Here is an 18,523-nt window from a genome sequence, read left to right on the forward strand (position 1 = left end):
ATAGTGTTCATACTTGATCCTAAAAGTTGTTTTGGGCACATCCTCGGGTCTAATTTTCAACTGATGATACCCAGACATGAGATCAATCTTTGAGAAGACTGAAGCACCTTGTAAGTGGTCAAATAGGTTATCAATACGCGACAAAGGATATTTAATTTTGATTGTGACCTTATTCAACTGTCGGTAGTCAATGCACATTCTCATACTACCATCATTTTTCTTGACAAACAACGCTTGAGCACCCCAATGGGAGGCACTAGGACGAATTAACACCTTATCAAGAAGCTCATGAATTTGAGCCTTAAGATCTCTCAACTCTGTCGGAGTCATACGGTAGGAAGGAATGGAAATTGGACGAGTACCCGGTTCTAAATCAATGCAGAAGTCTATGTCTCGGTCAGGAGGCATACCAGAAAAGTCTAAAGGAAAAACTTCCGAGAATTCACACACTACTGGAATATACTCAATAGAGAGAGACTCTACCATCACATTACGGATATGGGCCAAATAGGCCAAACAACCCTGCCCCACCATTTTTCTAGTTTAGAGAAAGGATATGACCTTAGCTGGTTTAGGCTTGTACACCCCTTTTCATTCTAACTTTTCCCTCCCCGGAATCTCTAGAGCCACAGTCTTTGCATTGCAATTAACTACAACAAAGTAGGGGGACAACCAAGCCATGTCTAAGATCACATCAAAATCTGTCATGTCCAGGATCTCTAAGTCAACCCAAGCCTGATATCCCATAAACACAACAGAACAAGAACGATACACATGGTAACTATCACTGACTCTCCAACAGGGGTAGAATCATGAACAGGAGCATCCAACATATCACGCAATGCATTAAAACCCAAGGCATATCTTACAGACACATAGGAATAAATGGAAAATCGAATCAAATAAAACAGTAATCATCCTGTTACAAACAAAAAATAATATTTGTGATAACTGCGTCAGATCCTCTGTCTCAGTCTTGCCTGAGAATGCATTAAATTTGGTCCTACCCGCCATATGAAATTTTCAGAAACTTATTTACGTATTTCCTTTCGAGTGAAACATAAATTTGGTCACAACCAAATCCAGAACCTCCTGTTTGATGAGTGTCACACACACATGAAAGTAATTTCCTTCATTTTAATTTATCTGGCATCCAGCTAGATAGTTCATTTGACTGATTTTGTTAAAATTAAATTGAATTAGATTAATTTTCTGTTTCAAAATTAAAATTTAAATATATTCAAAAATTATAAATTATAATTTTTCATGTTAATATGATAAAAAATATATTATAAAATATTAATCAAAGTTTACATAATTTAATTTGAATCTCGAAAAAAGAAAAGTGTCACATGAATTGAAACAATAAGGGGTCGTTTGATAGTTGGTAAGAGTTATATGCATGTATTATTAATGCAAGAGACAGGTTACGATATAATCTACGTATTATTTTATGCATGTAGTTATGCAGAGATTAGTTATTCATTTATTATATATGTATTAATTATTGCACATTTTATCATGCATAAAATAATACATAAATTTTCTCATAACTTATTATACATGTATTAATTATGTGAATTTCTAAATAGCAAACTAAATACAATTATAATTTTATCCATGAACAATTTACCTCCTAATTAGCTATCAAACGTGATATTATTTATGCAGAACTTAATGCCTACACAACTCACCTCCAAACCAAAATAAGCAATAAAAGGGTTAAGATAATTTACTACTAATACTACTTGTAATGTACTATTCTTATTCCTAGCTATGTTAACAAATTGGACTAAGAGCATGTTTGAAAAGTCACAATGTAATTGAAATTTGGTGAAATTAGGTGTAATTACAATTTTTGACATATTTGGTAAATTAAGTAATTACTTGATAAGAGAGTAATTGAGTGTAATTGAAGGAAAGTAATTACAATCTTCAATTCCAAGGGAGGGTAAGAATTGGTGTAATTACATGAAGCATTTTAAAATTCTTCTTTTATTTATATTTATATTTTTTTCATTTTAATTTACTTTTTGTTTCTACTATTTTTTTAAAAAATATTTTTATTATTCTAATATTTTCTAAATATATAATTTTTATTTTTTAAGTTATATTTCATTTCATTCTCAACCTTTACTTTTTCATTCCATGCAATTTTTCGTATTATTTATTTATTTCTTATCTATTTCTTTTTAAAAATAATTTTGTTAGTATTCTAATTTTTAAAATCATATTTATGTACAATGTGTTAAAATTTGATATAAGAGCATTATGTTAAATTTTTTGTTTTGAATTTAGGATTTTAGTCATATTTTCAAACTTAATTTGTTTTAGTACTATTGACTTCATATTTCACATTGCAAAATATTTAATTTTAGTTAAACTTGATAGATTATTTTTTTGTCAAATATTTTAATAATTTTATGACATTATATTTATAATATTAACATTTTTGTCAAACATACATTTCATGATGTTCATAAAAATCTTATACTTTTAGTTTATTTGATTAAATTATTTTAAATATACTAATTTAAAAAATATAAATAAATTATTTTTTATAATATTAGTAAAGAACATATGTTTATTAATTAATATTTAATTTAATATCATTTATAAAGATCCTTATTTGTCTATTATAAATTTTAAATTTAGAAAATTAATTTTTATTTTTAAAATTTAAAATAACCTTGTAATTACACTTGTGCAATCAAACAGAATAATTGTAATAACACTAGAATTACACTGTAACAAATAAACAGATTATCATAATTACTAAATTATATAATTACTAAACTAATAATTATTAAATATCCTAGTAATTATATTAATTCCAATTATTAGGTGGCTTTTCAAACAGATCAGACCGTAAACTAAATTTAATGGTGGTGGATAAGGATGAAATGTGTGAAAGAAACTTAAAAAGAGAGATTCCTAGCTCCTACTCCTAGGTTAGAAGCTGCTATATGTTGATTAATATGCCCCTTGTTTTAAGGAAAATTAATTAATTATAATTAAAAAGAAGATGCGCATGATGTGGAGAAGATTCCCCGTCATAAAAGCCCTTTTAATTAAAATAATGCATTTTGTTTCATTTTGGTTAAGCTAATTGGTGCCATGTTTATCCCGACAAATCAAGCTCATGTTTCCAATCTTCCAACTTGGAATATTATATCATAATTATACATACATCTAATGAAATTAATTAACTTTTTGTTTTATAAAATTAAATTGACCTACAATAATAGTCACTAATATTTAGTCACAAGTTTACTATGGTAACTTTGAAAAATTATATTATAAACATGTCACAATCATTACAAATATTTTTACACTAATATAGTGTGTATAACACAGTGGCGTAGCCACGTATAGTAACGGATAATCAATTAAACATTCTTTGTCAAAAAATCATACTATGTACATAAAAAAATCATATAAAATATATAAATAAAAAATATATTTCAAACGTATATATTAAATCTTGAATATTCTTAACGAAATTATTTTTCATACGTAACAGATTCTTATTGATTTATAACAGCTAGACTATTGGATCAAAAGACAAATTCTTGGCTAATAATCAGAATCATCCCCTTGATAGATGTACATATATTTTATTTAATTAGTTTACTAGTATGTAATGTCATTAAGCTATCTTTATCATGCTCTTAACTGCTGTACGTCCACCTTTTATTTTTCCCTTCATAAGATAAAGTTTTTGCTGTAGTGGTCCTAAACTCCTAATTAGTATATACTATACTAACCACACCTTAATCAGCTTTTAGTTCCATCTAATTTTGTCTGTACACTCATTTGCTCCAAATAATATGCCCTTGTACGTTATGTATAATCTGTTGTGTATCCAAATTATTCAGGTCCGAGTCTTATAAGATACAAAGTCGCTTTTATTAGGGAGTTTTGTCCTTTAAAATGAGATTTTTCAGCATGAATTTAGATTTAGTTAAACTTCAATATGAATATCAAACAACAAATGAAAAACACAAATAATGAATAGGGATTTGTGCGATTGTGTCCTTAGATTCGTGATGGGTGATCAATATTGTCAAACATCTAATGAAGATGGTCTCTCTTAGTAATAATACATAAATCAAACACTGGACGGAGCCAGCAATTTATGAAAGAATTACTGTTTCAAAAGATAGTAGATTTGAATGGAGTATATGTATACACACGTTAGTCTCGAGTTTACCATAGAAAGTATGTGGCTCAACAGTTTCAAACATTATTTAAAACAGATTATAAGCTGAAAGTCATTTATTATTTTTTGGCTTATAAGCGGCTTTCAGCTTATAAGCTATTTTAGATTAGCTAAGCCAAACAGATCTAATTATTTTTTGTGGCTTATTTTAAGTACAAAAAGATTTTAAGTTGGCCAGTTACTCCAAAAAATTGAAAACAGCTTATAAGTTATTTTTAGCAACTTATAAGCCAATCCAAACGGAGCTCTTAGGCAGAGTTTACATTTGAGAGGTGAATGATCTAAATCATCTTTTCAATTGACCCATTTGTACCATTTATATAGTAGAATTTTTCTTAATGTTAGGGAATTTCATGGTTAATATATAATCAAAAATATTTATTTTTTTACTATATTTGCACACTATAATTATGTTTCTGATGGATATTTAACAACATTTATATAATGTGTTGATTATAAATATTCATATTTATTATCGCGACTAAATATAGTATATTTATTTTGTCTGGTGAGTTTGGGCCAACTTTGCTTCGTTCTGCGAATTCCTATTGCGCATGGATATTTAATATAATATGTTTTTGATGGATATTTAACAACATTTATGTAATGTGTTAATTATAAATATTCATATTTTTTATCGCAACTAAATATAATATATTTATTTTGTCCGGTGAGTTTGGGCCAACTTTGCTTTGAATTCCTATTGCGCATGGATTAAATCCTACTAATCCATCTTTTTTTAACCCATCTATACCTAAGAATTCAACCATCCATAATTTACGCCGTAATTTGTGCCAAAATATTGCTAGATTTTGACTATAAAATGATGCCCTAGGAATCCATTAACCAAATACTAATATCATATTCCACAAACTTCCGGTTAATTTTGATCGTGGATATCAATTTTCTACCATACATGTGTGACCATCTACTCACATATGGAGTCGGAATTTAAATTTTATGGGTTCAAAATTTTAGAATATTAATATCATGTGTTAGTAACTGGACCTCGAGTTTAATTTTTGTACACAGTAAATTTCTTAACATAAATACAGAACTTGGACTAGAGTATAGAGTTTGACTGAAGTTCATAAGTAATCTTTTGGCTCCTCCCCTGCAGTTACTCAATCAAAACGAACTTGAATGAATTATAGAAGCAATGTATTTACTTACATTTGTTATGGGACACCTACTTTCGGATTATATCGGAAAGTCTCAATTTGAAAGAAAGCTCTAGCTATTAAAGGTGACTTCATTTCCCAAGCTCAAACTCAAAACTTTTTATTATAAATGGAGAGGTACTTATCCGTCATCACACCCTCAACCTTTGGTGATTTAATTTTTTTTTTACCAACCACCTTTTGGAGTTATTTAAGTTCAAAATGAATGTAACATAAATATAACAATCTTTCTATGATACATCAGGCCAGTTTGAATTTAAATCTGAAATATTTAATTAAAAGATTAAAAAATTCAACTATCTCATCGCAATCTGTTAATGATGTTTTTATTGGAAACCAGAGCCTTCACACTTTAATTAATTGCTAAAAGGTGAAAGAAGAAGCAATTCTCAAACCAATAATCAACTTAAACAACATAAAGTAAGATAGTTAACTTCCACCAACTTTAAGCATGCACATGGGCATCCACTTACTTATCTTTTTGGTTTTTTCCACAGGATCCATATGGAGCCTTCCTAAAACCTTTTCCAACAACTAAGGTACAAATTAATTAAAGGCAAATCTAAGATTTAAAATTAGTGGGGCTCAGAATAAAGTATGGTTTTAGTGTTGTATACATATCAAATTAAGATTCATAATCACATCATGAATTTGCCTTTCCTTAGAGGAAGTGTTGCCATTGCCATGTATGTAATAATACAAAACAAAGTAATTGTTCTTTTTTACTATAACAATAACTTAGATAAGAGGGCGAGTAAGTCGTATATTAAGATAGAAGATTAGTAGATAGTAAAGTATTGTCTTACTTTCGAGGGTTCAATCCTGCTAGTGGCTCGTACATACCAATCGTATTCTTGTAGTTATAGCGTCCGATATCTATTATCATTTGTTTATTACGTTTGTCTACGGTACTAGTTGGTCTGGTGGATCCAAAGACAATGGTGTAGGTAGTGTGGAAGCTTTATTAGGCAGGTGAGTCAGTAGCTGCAGTGCATCTTCTTCTTTTAATTGTGGTCCAAACTTAGAGTTCATTGCCGTACGTGTCGATCTCATGTTAACAATTCTGGATACACCCCAAAAGAATTAAAGGGAAAAAAAAGTGTAGTAGACCAAAGGAGTTTTATGCAAATCTACATTACTCATGTGTTTATTAGAATGATCGATCTATTTTTTAATTCTGAGAAGAGCTAGCTCTAAGGATTTAGATTCTTTATTTCATAGAGAATATATGCAAAAGATAATGACTCTAGCTCACAGTGAATTGACAGCATTTCCGAATATATATAAGTTACTTTAGTGTTACATTGGTCATAAAAGAATACTTGTAAAACACTAGGTTTATAGATAAATATTGGATAACTATAACTAGGGGTGTAAAATGGTTGGGTTGGATTGAAATTGGAGAAGTTAAAAATTGGTTATATTAAAAATCGGCTCAAGAATTTACTTTGGGCTAAATTGAATTAAGTTATGTTAAACTGAGCTAAAAAACGGATTGAATCATGATTCACGATTTGACTCCTTTAATCAAAACAACATTGACATCTTTAATCTAAACAACACTGACACACTGATGTAATGTAATTCATAAAAGGGAAGAGAGTAATTTCACCAAAAGAAAAGCCAAGAAATAAGAGGCCTGAGACCTGACTCGAGACCCAGGACCCAACCAGGGACCTAAGACTTGAGCCTTGACCTATGATCTGACCCCGTGACTCCGATCCAAATTTTGATCTCAATCCAAGAGGCGACTCTGACCTCGACCCTAGGGTCCCGAGATTGGATCCCGACTCAAGGTCTAAGATTCGAGACGCGAGATTCGACTATGATCCCGACCCCAACTCAGGACCCAAGACTCAACACCGATCCAAGACATCAGATTGGAGATCTGATCCTGACTTGAACACGATGTCAACTCGAGACATGGCCGCGACTTAGGTTCTGAGGTTTAAGCTTGAGATCCAAATCGAAACCCAAGACTTGAGACTCAAATCCTAGTTCGAGACTAAATCCAATATCCAAACCTGACTCAGAACCTTTATATCCTTGATCTAAGACCCAAGACCTAATTTGAGACTCGATATTGAGCCCTAACCTTGATTGAAGACCCGACCCCGACTTTGATTTGGGACCCAAGATCGGACCCTATTTGAAATTTGAGATTTGGTCCTACTATATGGATAAAAAAATATTTGAGCAAAACTTGTGATTTAGCTAACAAAGACAGAAAGCTCATTCTATAAAATTAAACTGGGTTGAGTTGACAATCATTCATTTTTTCTCTTCACATTGTTTTCCTCACTTTTTTTTCAAATCTCTTTCAAATATTGCTATATGTATCATGTAAAACTGTCTGACTTTGTTTCTTCTTCTATATCTATGGTATATTAACGTCCATATTAAGTCATTATACATGTTATACAAGAGAGTACTACTAATAGAATAATTGACACATCTCATATTTTAGGAGACAAGAAAAAACCTCGATTGAATTTTTCAGTTAACAAGCACAACAAACAAATACATTATTTATACATTAAGGGGCCGTTTGGTGGTTGGTTAGAGTTATGCCGGTATTAATAATGTAGAGTTTAGTTATGCAGGTATTAGTAATGCAGAGTTTAGTTATACATGATTTATTTATGAATGGTTTAGTTATACAGGGCTTAATAATTTCTTGGGCTTAGTAACATTTTTATACATTATGTTATATAGATTTTAAAAATAAAAAGAGAAAATAAAGAAGTTTTTTGTGGTAGCTGGGGAAGGAGATTAAAAAAATAACAACAACAACAACCCAGTGAAATTCCACAACGTGGGGTCTGGAGAGGGTAAAATGTACGCAGACCTTACTCCTACCAAAGTAGGACGGCTGTTTTCGAGAGACCCTCAGCTCAATAGAAGCATAAAAAGAGGTCAAATAAGGCTAAAAAGTTCAAAGCGATATGGGAAAGCAAATAACGAAAGCGACGCAGATAAAATAGAGTAATCAAAGTATAGAAAGTAATAGATAATAACAGAAATCAAAGCACAATAAATTATAGTGCACTAATGCGCCTACTAATACGGAAGAATAACGAGACTATGCACTAGCATTCTACCCTAATATGGGTCATTCACACCCTCCTATCTAAGGTCATGTCCTCGGTAAGTTGTAACTGCGCCATGTCCTGTCTAATCACCTCTCCCCAATATTTTTTCGGCCTACCCCTACCTCTTCTGAAACCATCCATGGCCAACCTCTCACATTTCCGCACTAGGCATCTGTGTCTCTCCTTTTTACATGTCCAAACTATCTCAGTTGCATTTCCCGCATCTTGTCTTCCCCGAGGCCACTCCTACCTTGTCCCGAATATCCTCATTTCTAATCCTGTCGCTCCAGTATGCCCACACATCCATTTCAACATTCTCATCTCGGCAACTTTCATCTTTTGAACGTGAGAGACCTTAACTGGAAAACATTTTGCCCCAAATAACATAGCCGGTCTAACCACCACTTTGTAGAACTTGCCCTTTAGTTGTGGTGGCACTTTCTTGTCACATAGCACACCAAAAGCGAGCCTCCATTTCATCTACCCTGCCCCAATACGACATATGACATCATCTTTAATATCCCCGCTGCCTTGCATGATAGACTCAACCATACACCATGATACCTCACCTTGAATTTGTCGCGTCAGTCCATCCATCACCAAGGCAAATAGAAACGGACGAAGAGCTGAACCTTGATGCAATCCCATCACAACTGGGAAAAGCTCTGAATCCCCTCCTATTGTCCTTACCCTGGTTTTGGCACCCTCATACATGTCCTTGATCACCCTAATGTACGCCACAGGTACACCTTTAGCCTCCAAACATCTCCATAGTATCTCTCGTGAAACTTTATCGTAAGCCTTTTCTAGGTCGATGAATACCATATGCAAGTCCCTCTTCCTCTCCCTATACTGCTCCACCAATTTCCTCATAAGGTGGATGGCTTTTGTAGTTGAGTGTCCCGGCATAAATCCGAACTGGTTCTTTGAAATAGATACGCCTCTCCTCACCCTCATCTCTACCACTCTTTTCCACACTTTCATAGTATGTCTTAGAAGCTTGATACCTCTATAGTTGTTGCAGCTCTGGATATCCCCCTTATTTTTGTATAGAGGGATCATTACGCTCGACCTCTATTCTTCGGGAATCATTGTTGTCTTAAAAATGACATTAAATAACCTAGTCAGCCACTCCAAACCTACCAAGCTCGCACTCTTCTAAAATTTCCCAAGAATTTCATCAGGTCCGGTCGCTCTTCCTCAGAGCATTCTACGCACAACACCCTTAACCTCTTCGATCGTAATACTCCTTCAACACCCAAAATCGTGATGCCTCCCTGTATGTTCTAAATCTCCCAACACAATCTCTCTGTCCCCTTCTTCATTCAAGAGTTTATGGAAGTATAATTGTCATCTCTGTTTAATGAGGATCTTCTTTACAAATATTTTTTCCTGTTCGTCCTTAATACACTTCACTTGATCCACATCGCGTACCCTTCTCTCCCGCGCCCTGGCTAGCCTGAACACTTTTCTATCCCCACCTTGCTACAACCCTAATACAACTAGCCGTCGTATCCCACATACTGTTCACATCTCTACTACTATCCCAGACCTCCATATCCTCCAATTTCTCTCCCATCTCTAGGGCGATAGCCGTGGTCAAACTCACCTATCTGATCCTAGTTAGGTCATCCCCGACCCTCTTTTTTCTCGTCATCTTAATCCCTAAATCTATCAGCAAAAGTTTATGTTGGGTCATAAGGTTGTCGATCGGAATGACCTTACAGTCTTTGCACAGACCTTTATCATTCTTCCTAAAGAGTAAAAAATTTATCTGAGTCTTAGCCACCAAACTACGGAAGGTTACCAAGTGGTCTTCCATCTTTGGGAAACTCGAATTGGCTATCACCAACCCAAAAGATTTTGCGAAATCCAAAAGTAAAACTCCTCCTCCATTTTTGTCCCCGAAGCCAAAGCCTTCATGCATATCATCATACCCTCTCGAAATATACTCAATATGCCCATTGAAATCCCCCCCCCCCCACAAAGAGCTTCTCAGTAGGCAATATGTCTCCTACTAACTCGTCCAAATCCTCTCAAAAGCATCTGTTATCCTCCTCGCATAAACCCGTTTACGGCGCATAAGCACTAATAATGTTCAACGTGATCCCTTGAACGACCACCTTAATCAACATCATCCTATCAGTGACTCTCCTAACCTCCACCATTTGATTTCTTAAATCACTGTCTACTAAAATGCCTACCCCATTCCTATACTTCGATCTACCAGAGAACCAAAGATTATACCCGTCTACCTCCTTAGCTTTGGAACCTACCCATTTGGTCTCTTGGACACAATCTATATTAATCTTCCTCTTCTGTAGAATCTTAACTAGCTCTATGGATTTTTCCATTAACGTCCCAATGTTCCACGAACCTACTCTCAGTCTAGACGCTTTTTTAACCCACTTGCCCCTCCTTACCCTCGTCCCTATTCCTGGGTGAGAACATGACCCTAGTCTACCATCACTACCCAAATCCACGAAAATGCGTATGAACTAATAAATTATTCAAAGGTCTAAAGTCAGCAAAATGTAACTACAATTGTATGAACAAAGAATAGATATGGAAATCGGAGGTACCAACTCCAGTTGAGATGAACTTGAATGCCGCCAAAAAACACTGTTCACGTCGGAGTATTGTTCACATCGGAGTTACTATTCACGTCTTTCTCGGGAGCAGCCAACAAAGTTAAAGGAGAGGTAAGGATGCTTCGAATCTCACAGTAGAGTCAGCAGAACATTTGAGGCTCGTGCTTAAGGAAGACGACAACCGGAGTCGATGGATTGCGGGAAAAATAGTTGTATCAGGCAAGATTTCGTCGAAACCTTTATCGATTTGGCTGGCGTCGAGCTGATACTTAAAAGAGACAACCAAATCTGATGAAGCGTGCCCTATTCTGTAACCTGCAAAAGATGAAAGCAAAAGAGAAGCAGATAAATATATGTTCGCTTTTCTAGATATAAAAATATAGTGACGTGTGTTCATTGTAAAATATTTGTAAAAGTTTTATGGGGTGCTCTATTTGGATTGCCTGATTATCTTGTATCTGTTATACGTTTTAGTTTGCAAAGATACCTGATTCAAAGTTTAAAATAATGTACAAAGATAATCATGTCCTTCAACATTCAAAACAAGTGTTTTCCATTTTAAATCCCACAATTTCATTATTTATGAATTTTAATATCTAATTTTTCAGGCGTGTCCATATGAACCTACTATATATATTTTTATTTTTAATTTTGTGCAAATTCGTATTTTTCATGTTTTTCATAATTCAACAAATTCTTTTAATGATTAACTAGTAGCAAACGAAAAATTTCAAAAAAAAAATAAAACACAACTTTTTAGATAGGAAAAAGAATAGATATACAAGTTCTCTCATTTGTGTTCAACAAAGCAATGTATATATAAGTAAAATTGGCAAATGGATTGACTCAGCCCAACCTAATTCAAGTCTAGTGGGCCAAAGAGTTTGATTGTTTAAGATGGGTCGATCCTTCATTTTAAGGATTTTAAAATGTTCTACTCAATCGAGTCTTAAAAGGGTCGCGATTTATTCCTATGGGATTTAAGTAAAATATTCTTTTTAAAAATCTTTTATTATTAGAAAATTTCTTTTCAATCTACATTTGAACTTATACGTATGATAGTTTATTAAAAATTTTAACATACAATTATATAAAAGTATATAATTATACGACAACGAATAACATATACAACATCATCAAAAACGATTGAATTTGTTGATAAAGTTGTCTTAATTAACATCATCTTCGTCTACATTCATATGTACATTAAATTAATAAAACAATATCAAATAACTATATATTAAAAATTAGTAATATTTGAATTCACTTAAAAACATTATTTCTTTGAATTTGGATAGAGTCGTGCAACCGATTTCGAGTAGCAATAAGTGTTTGAACATTTTCACGATGAATGTATTTTTATACTTGGTGATTAAGAATTTTAGTATTAGGAATTTAACGCTAAATGATTAAATATTATGTAAGATATTAAGACTGACTTGATAATTATTATTCGTAGCTTTTACTTATTTTTTTTACAATCTCATTAATGATTTAAATTTATATTAAATAGTATTTTGGGCCATGACCTGGCCCAATCCAACCTTGGTTAAGCCTTTCCCAGCGGACTGGGTTGGGCTTATAAGACTCAATTTTAGATAGGATGAACTATCATATTAGACATGCATCCATACTATATATATTAATTTTATTTATATTTTTAGATAATTATGCGTCTTATCATTAATTAATTTTTTTATCATATATTGAAAAAAATACACTTAGATACATGGAAATTATACTAAATACATGTATTTGTATATATCTGGTGTGCTTCGTATGTATCAGGGAGATCATATATATAGGAGAGTGGCGAGCGAGAAGGGAGGAAGACAGGCGAGATTTGTCTATGTATCCCAGATACATGCGAATCCACTTAAATACAATGTATTTAGAACAGACTACACTATGTAAGACAATATTATTTGACATCTATTCTCTAGTCTTGCATTGATTTACACAGTGGAAATATATTATATTATATTATTTTATTTTATAATGTTTAGTTCTGTAATTAATACTTCCTTCGTTCCATATTAGTTGATCATTATACTAAAAATAGTTGTCCCATATTAGTTGTCCATATTATTAAATCAAGAAAGTATTAATTAATTTTTTTTAAAGTGTTCACATTTGTTTGTAAAGTTCCTAATAAATTTTTTAAGGGGTAAATTAATTAAATTATTTTCTTATTTATGATTTCTTAAACATCATGCAAAATGAAAAATGATCAATTAATATGAGACGGAGGGAGTAAGTATTAACCGTACTTATTTTGACATGCTTGTACTTTTAGATTGTGACTACTTTTATTATGACTTGTTAATTAACAATATTTAATTTATGGAATTTCATTTTCATTTTTGTTGAATATTTTACCATAGTGTTATCATTCATATCATTTTGGTGTTATTTTCTCTTTAAAAAGTACCTTAGATGGTTATATCTTATTATAATTAAAGAAGTATTTGAAGTACAAGTTATATATATTTTGAATGAGACTTTATTGAAAGAACCCAAAAAATAATTTTTTTTGTTGAGAAAACCTGACTTTTATTGTTTTGATTTATAAATTTAAAAAACTGACATAGTTATTTAATTTAATATTTAAAAATTCTTAACCTGATTTATACACACCCCTAATTTTCAATAACGACTCAATTCTAGCTAGAACACTTCATGTCTTATAATAGTTATTTTAACTCTTTTCTTTCTACTTATCTCAATATAAATAAAGTTGGCGTAATGCACAAATTTAAAGAACTTTTACTGTATTCAATTTAAATTTTGTAGAAATTAAATTATCCGACATAATTGTGCAGTTCCCTCGACGTTAGCTTAAAAGACTTTTTGCATGTTGTACATAATTTTATAAAAGGACAGCCCGGTGCACTTAAGCTCGCGCTATGCACAGGATCCGGGGAAGGGCCCGACCACAAGGGTCTGTTGTACGCAGCCTTACCTTGCATTTCTGCCAGAGGCTGTTTCCAAGGCTTGAACCCGTGACCTCCTGGTCACATGACAACAACTTTACCAGTTACTCCAAGGCTCCCTTCGTTGTACATAATTTTATAGAGTCCTAAAAATTGAGAACTTTTTAGTAGGAATCTCTTTGCTATCTTAATGGGCCTAATCTAGCACTAATAGGAATTAATTAGGTCATCGATAAAATTATAGATTATTTTTAATTTATTTTATATTATAAAATAAAAAGTTAAACTCAATACGACGACGTTGCGTATCATTAGCATTTCCTAACCAAGTCCACCATTCCACCTACCCATAATCAATATCCCCCATCTCCATTCCCGCCGGCCACTCTCCATAGTTTCCGATCTAAAATCTCTCACTACTAAAACCCTAACAAAATCCCTAAATTGAGTTGATACAATACAATGGGAAAAGGAGGTGGTTGTGTTCCCAGCAAGAAGAAGATTTCCAAATCTACCTCCCAAAACCCACCACCCATCCCCTCCGGCGAGCCTGATTCCGCCACAAACGACGTAGTTCCTTCAACCGAACGCTCCATAGACACATTAACACCGGCAAACACCCAGAACCTGAAATTATTCATCATATTTTACTCCATGTATGGACACGTTGAGAGCTTAGCAAGGAGAATGAAGAAAGGAGTTGAAGCCGTGGATGGTGTGGATGCTGTTCTTTATCGGATACCCGAAACCCTATCCGAAGAGATTCTTGTTCAAATGCGGGCCCCGGTGAAGGATGATTCAATTCCGGAAATACCCTCACCGGAAGAGCTTGTTAATGCTGATGGGTTCTTGTTCGGGTTCCCGACGAGGTATGGGTGCATGGCGGCTCAAATGAAGGCGTTTTTTGATTCTACTGGGCAGCTATGGAGTGAGCAGAAACTCGCGGGAAAGCCCGCTGGGTTTTTCGTCAGTACTGGGACTCAAGGAGGTGGACAAGAGACCACTGCGTAAGCTTTAATCATTTTTGAATCGTTAAATTGAATAGATATTTTGATCGAGTTGTTATATAAATATGATCAGTTTTTGTGAACATTTTACAAGTAGGTAAAGCCAGTATGTGCGTGTTGTGTAAATAGAGTCCGTCCTAGATTGAGGTAATGTGTGCACCCACGCCATTGATTATGATGGATCCTCCTATTGTGATCACTTGTCTAGCTGAAGTACTCAAAACCATTGCTCTTCAGTGATGAAGTTAGCTGCGTTTTTCCTTTCTAATGGCAGTTGAGCAATGCACAACTTCAGACCATGCTGATTTTTTCCGTAGTATAATGATCATGTCTGAAGCAGAATTATGAAAAGAAGCCAATTTTTTGGAAGGAGAGAAATCATCAATCCCATTATGTTAATCTGTATTGCTTAAACATAAGTCACCAATTAGATGCAACCCTCCACCTCAGTGCAGATGGGTGGGAGGAACGCATTGAGAGCACATGAAGCTCTACTGCCTAAGACATGAACCTTTAAGGGGTCGTTTGGTTTGAGGGCAAGTTATGCTAGAATTAGTTATCATGGTATTATTTCTTATTGACTATTTGGTGTATCAAAAATAACATGTATTGCATAATTTCTAAGAAGAAATTGTTTGTTTACAAAAATATTCTCCACCTTATTTAGTAGAAAAAGAGTTTTGAGGGACCTTAGGAGTATTTTGTCATTTTTATTGTTTTATCCTAGTCTAACTAATCCCAATACTATCATTCCACCATCTGACAGGGATTATTTATCCCATACTAATTACTAATCCTGACATAACTTATTCCGGGATTAGTTTGGTGGATAAGGCAATATTAAATTTCTATCCTAGGACTATCTATGGTTGTCCAACATACCAAATGTCCCCTCAAGTCTCTAAGAATTCGAACCATCTTATTCGATTACATCTGGGATCAAAGAAAATTATTAGTGGTTGCTGAAATGACGGCTTGTTATTAAAACTGGATTTTATTGCTGATAAATGACACCACTCTTCCTTTACTAGAAAATTGTATTGTCCGTCTAAACAGAGATGAGCTTAACACTGGTCAACACTGGATTATGTCTGAAATTTACATGATGTTAAAAAGAATAGTTAATCTTAAATCCCTGCTGTAAGGTGGGTGTTTCTATGTACAAACATTTGAAAGGCTAGGTGAATCTTTCATAAGTTCTTTTTAGTAGTTTGATCGGTGTTTAACTAGGTATTTCAGAAATTCTTAGAGGTCCAAAATTGCAAATTAATCAGTCACCATCCAAGATATGAAGTTGCTGATGTAGTCTAGATGAAAAACTTGAGATATAATCACTACAAGAATAACTTGAATAGATCATCCATTGACGTAGAAGTTGATGGAAGGAAGATGTGACTACATCTCCCAATTAGTGGAGGAATAGTCGGTGTGTTGTTGTTAACTAGGAACGATCCATTGTTATTGCTGCCTATAACAATGGGAAGGCTTACTTCATACCTTTCACTCTAAGACTAAATTTATAGTCATTTGAAATTACTAACTCATGGTTAGGTGGTTGCATTGGGTTAACCGTTACACCAGATGGTAGATGTAAGTAGATTAGAAACCTGGTACTCTCTCAAGGGAAATGGAGGAAGCAATTTGATATGAAAAAATAATTGAGGGATGCCACTTTCTTTTCCCTTTTATTCTTTTGGAAAGTCAGAAGATAGATATTATAACACCTTGAGTGCTTGCATTTTATTGTTTTTGTGTGTGTGTCATGTGGTGATAACATTTTGCTTCATAATGAATTGTTTGTGGTTAAGATATTCAGGAATTAGGTCAACTAAAAGTTTTTCACATGCTACTTCTACTCCTGAGCCTGTGGATATCTTGCTTTTTATTGACCACCTCTCTATTTCTTTAAGATAATAATTTGAGTTCCTAGATTTTATTTCTTAGTGCTGAGTCTGCTGACCAAGCAAATTTGCTATGTAAAGTTCTAATTTTCTTAAGTATTAATTTTATCTCTTCTAATGATTTGGGAGGATTGACCTGAAGAGGTATCGTGAGAATTTAAAGTTGAACCAAATTTTGGGATTGATGTGTAGCTGTTAATACTGTTATGTTTTCAAATTGGGCACAATTAAAGGAAAAAGATCTTTACAGGCGAATTAGTTGGAATTCAGTTTTAGTCAACGTCATCTACGTGAGGAGGAGAGATTAATACAAGCAAATGGTTATATGGGATTCACATAGCCTACTACCGTTTTGGGATCGAGGCGTAGCTTGCTTAGTTTCTACTGTTATCTTCTCCAAAGTAATTTTCTGATATTACATAGGAGACTACTAGGTAAGCTAATATAAGAAAATCTCAATTTTTTGAGGAATTCATGTGTAGTTCTAAATTGTGCCATTGGTTAAAATATTAAAAACCCCAAATTGGTGCATTCATGTATTATGCACACTGCTACTCTGTGCTAGGTCTACAAAAAAACAGTCAAATCACGTGCTTGGGTAGAACTGTTATTTAATTTCTGGTTACTTTGTAGATCTTGTTGCATTAAGAGTTTCAAGTAGGTACAGACTTAATTGCTTCTCTAGTCACACTAACATCATAAAATACCTAATCAAGTAGCATCAAGATCACTCATTGCTAGAAGTAGGACTTGTTTGTCACCATTTACCTTTTTCCTTTTTTGAAATTAATGGGGCAGAATCTCCGTACTTAAATAGTTGTGCGTCTCTCTAGCTTCTTATCTATCAGTAAGCCTTGTATATTTCCTGTGTCAATGTTACATCCTTGAAAAGTAGGGAAGAGGACACTGCTTATATTGCCATGGTATTTGTATGTAGTTGGACTGCTATCACCCAACTAGCCCACCATGGTATGCTATTTGTTCCCATTGGATACACATTTGGAGCTGGTATGTTCAAAATGGAGTCCATCCGAGGGGGTACTCCCTATGGTGCTGGTGTCTTTGCTGGTGATGGAACAAGAGAGGCTAGTGACACGGAGCTGGCACTTGCTGAACACCAAGGCAAATATATGGCTGCAGTAGTCAAGAAGCTGGTTCAGGATTGATGATGTTGTCTGAAAACTTATCTTTATATTCAAACACAAATATTCGTTATTTTTTCTTTTGTAGATTGATTTCACCTCCATTTCATTGGTCTTTGCGCTTCACATCTTCTCTCTGGAAATGAAGATACTTATTATCTTCTTTACATATACTACATTGTTGATTATCCTCTCCCTCAATTCCCTGGTATCAGTTTTTGCATATTCTACGTTTTCCATGTCAACTATTTTCTCGTGTAAAAGTTTGTACATGGTTATAATGTTTCTTGCCTACACATTGTTGTAGGAGTATTATTTATTATTAATATATCGATATAGGAGCTTATTGTTTGTACATGGTTAAATTTGCTCATTTGACTTTTTTCCTTTTTTAAGTTTACAAGTTAAAACATTTTTCATTTGATACAGGGAAGGTTGGGGGCAATTGGGGGCG

At 33.6% G+C, this 18,523-nt stretch overlaps 1 protein-coding gene across 1 annotated transcript; it reads left to right on the forward strand.

Moving 5' to 3' along the window:
* Nucleotides 1-14,305: 14,305 nt before the first annotated feature.
* On the forward strand, nt 14,306-18,405 carry LOC129874580 (probable NAD(P)H dehydrogenase (quinone) FQR1-like 2). Its single transcript, XM_055949883.1, has 2 exons — nt 14,306-15,026; nt 17,865-18,405. The coding sequence occupies exons 1-2, from the start codon at nt 14,482-14,484 to the stop codon at nt 18,091-18,093; spliced, it is 774 nt and encodes a 257-aa protein (XP_055805858.1). The 5' UTR covers nt 14,306-14,481; the 3' UTR covers nt 18,094-18,405.
* Nucleotides 18,406-18,523: the final 118 nt, after the last annotated feature.

The sequence above is a fragment of the Solanum dulcamara genome, chromosome 11 (genome assembly GCF_947179165.1).
Source record: "Solanum dulcamara chromosome 11, daSolDulc1.2, whole genome shotgun sequence".
NCBI lineage: Eukaryota > Viridiplantae > Streptophyta > Magnoliopsida > Solanales > Solanaceae > Solanum > Solanum dulcamara.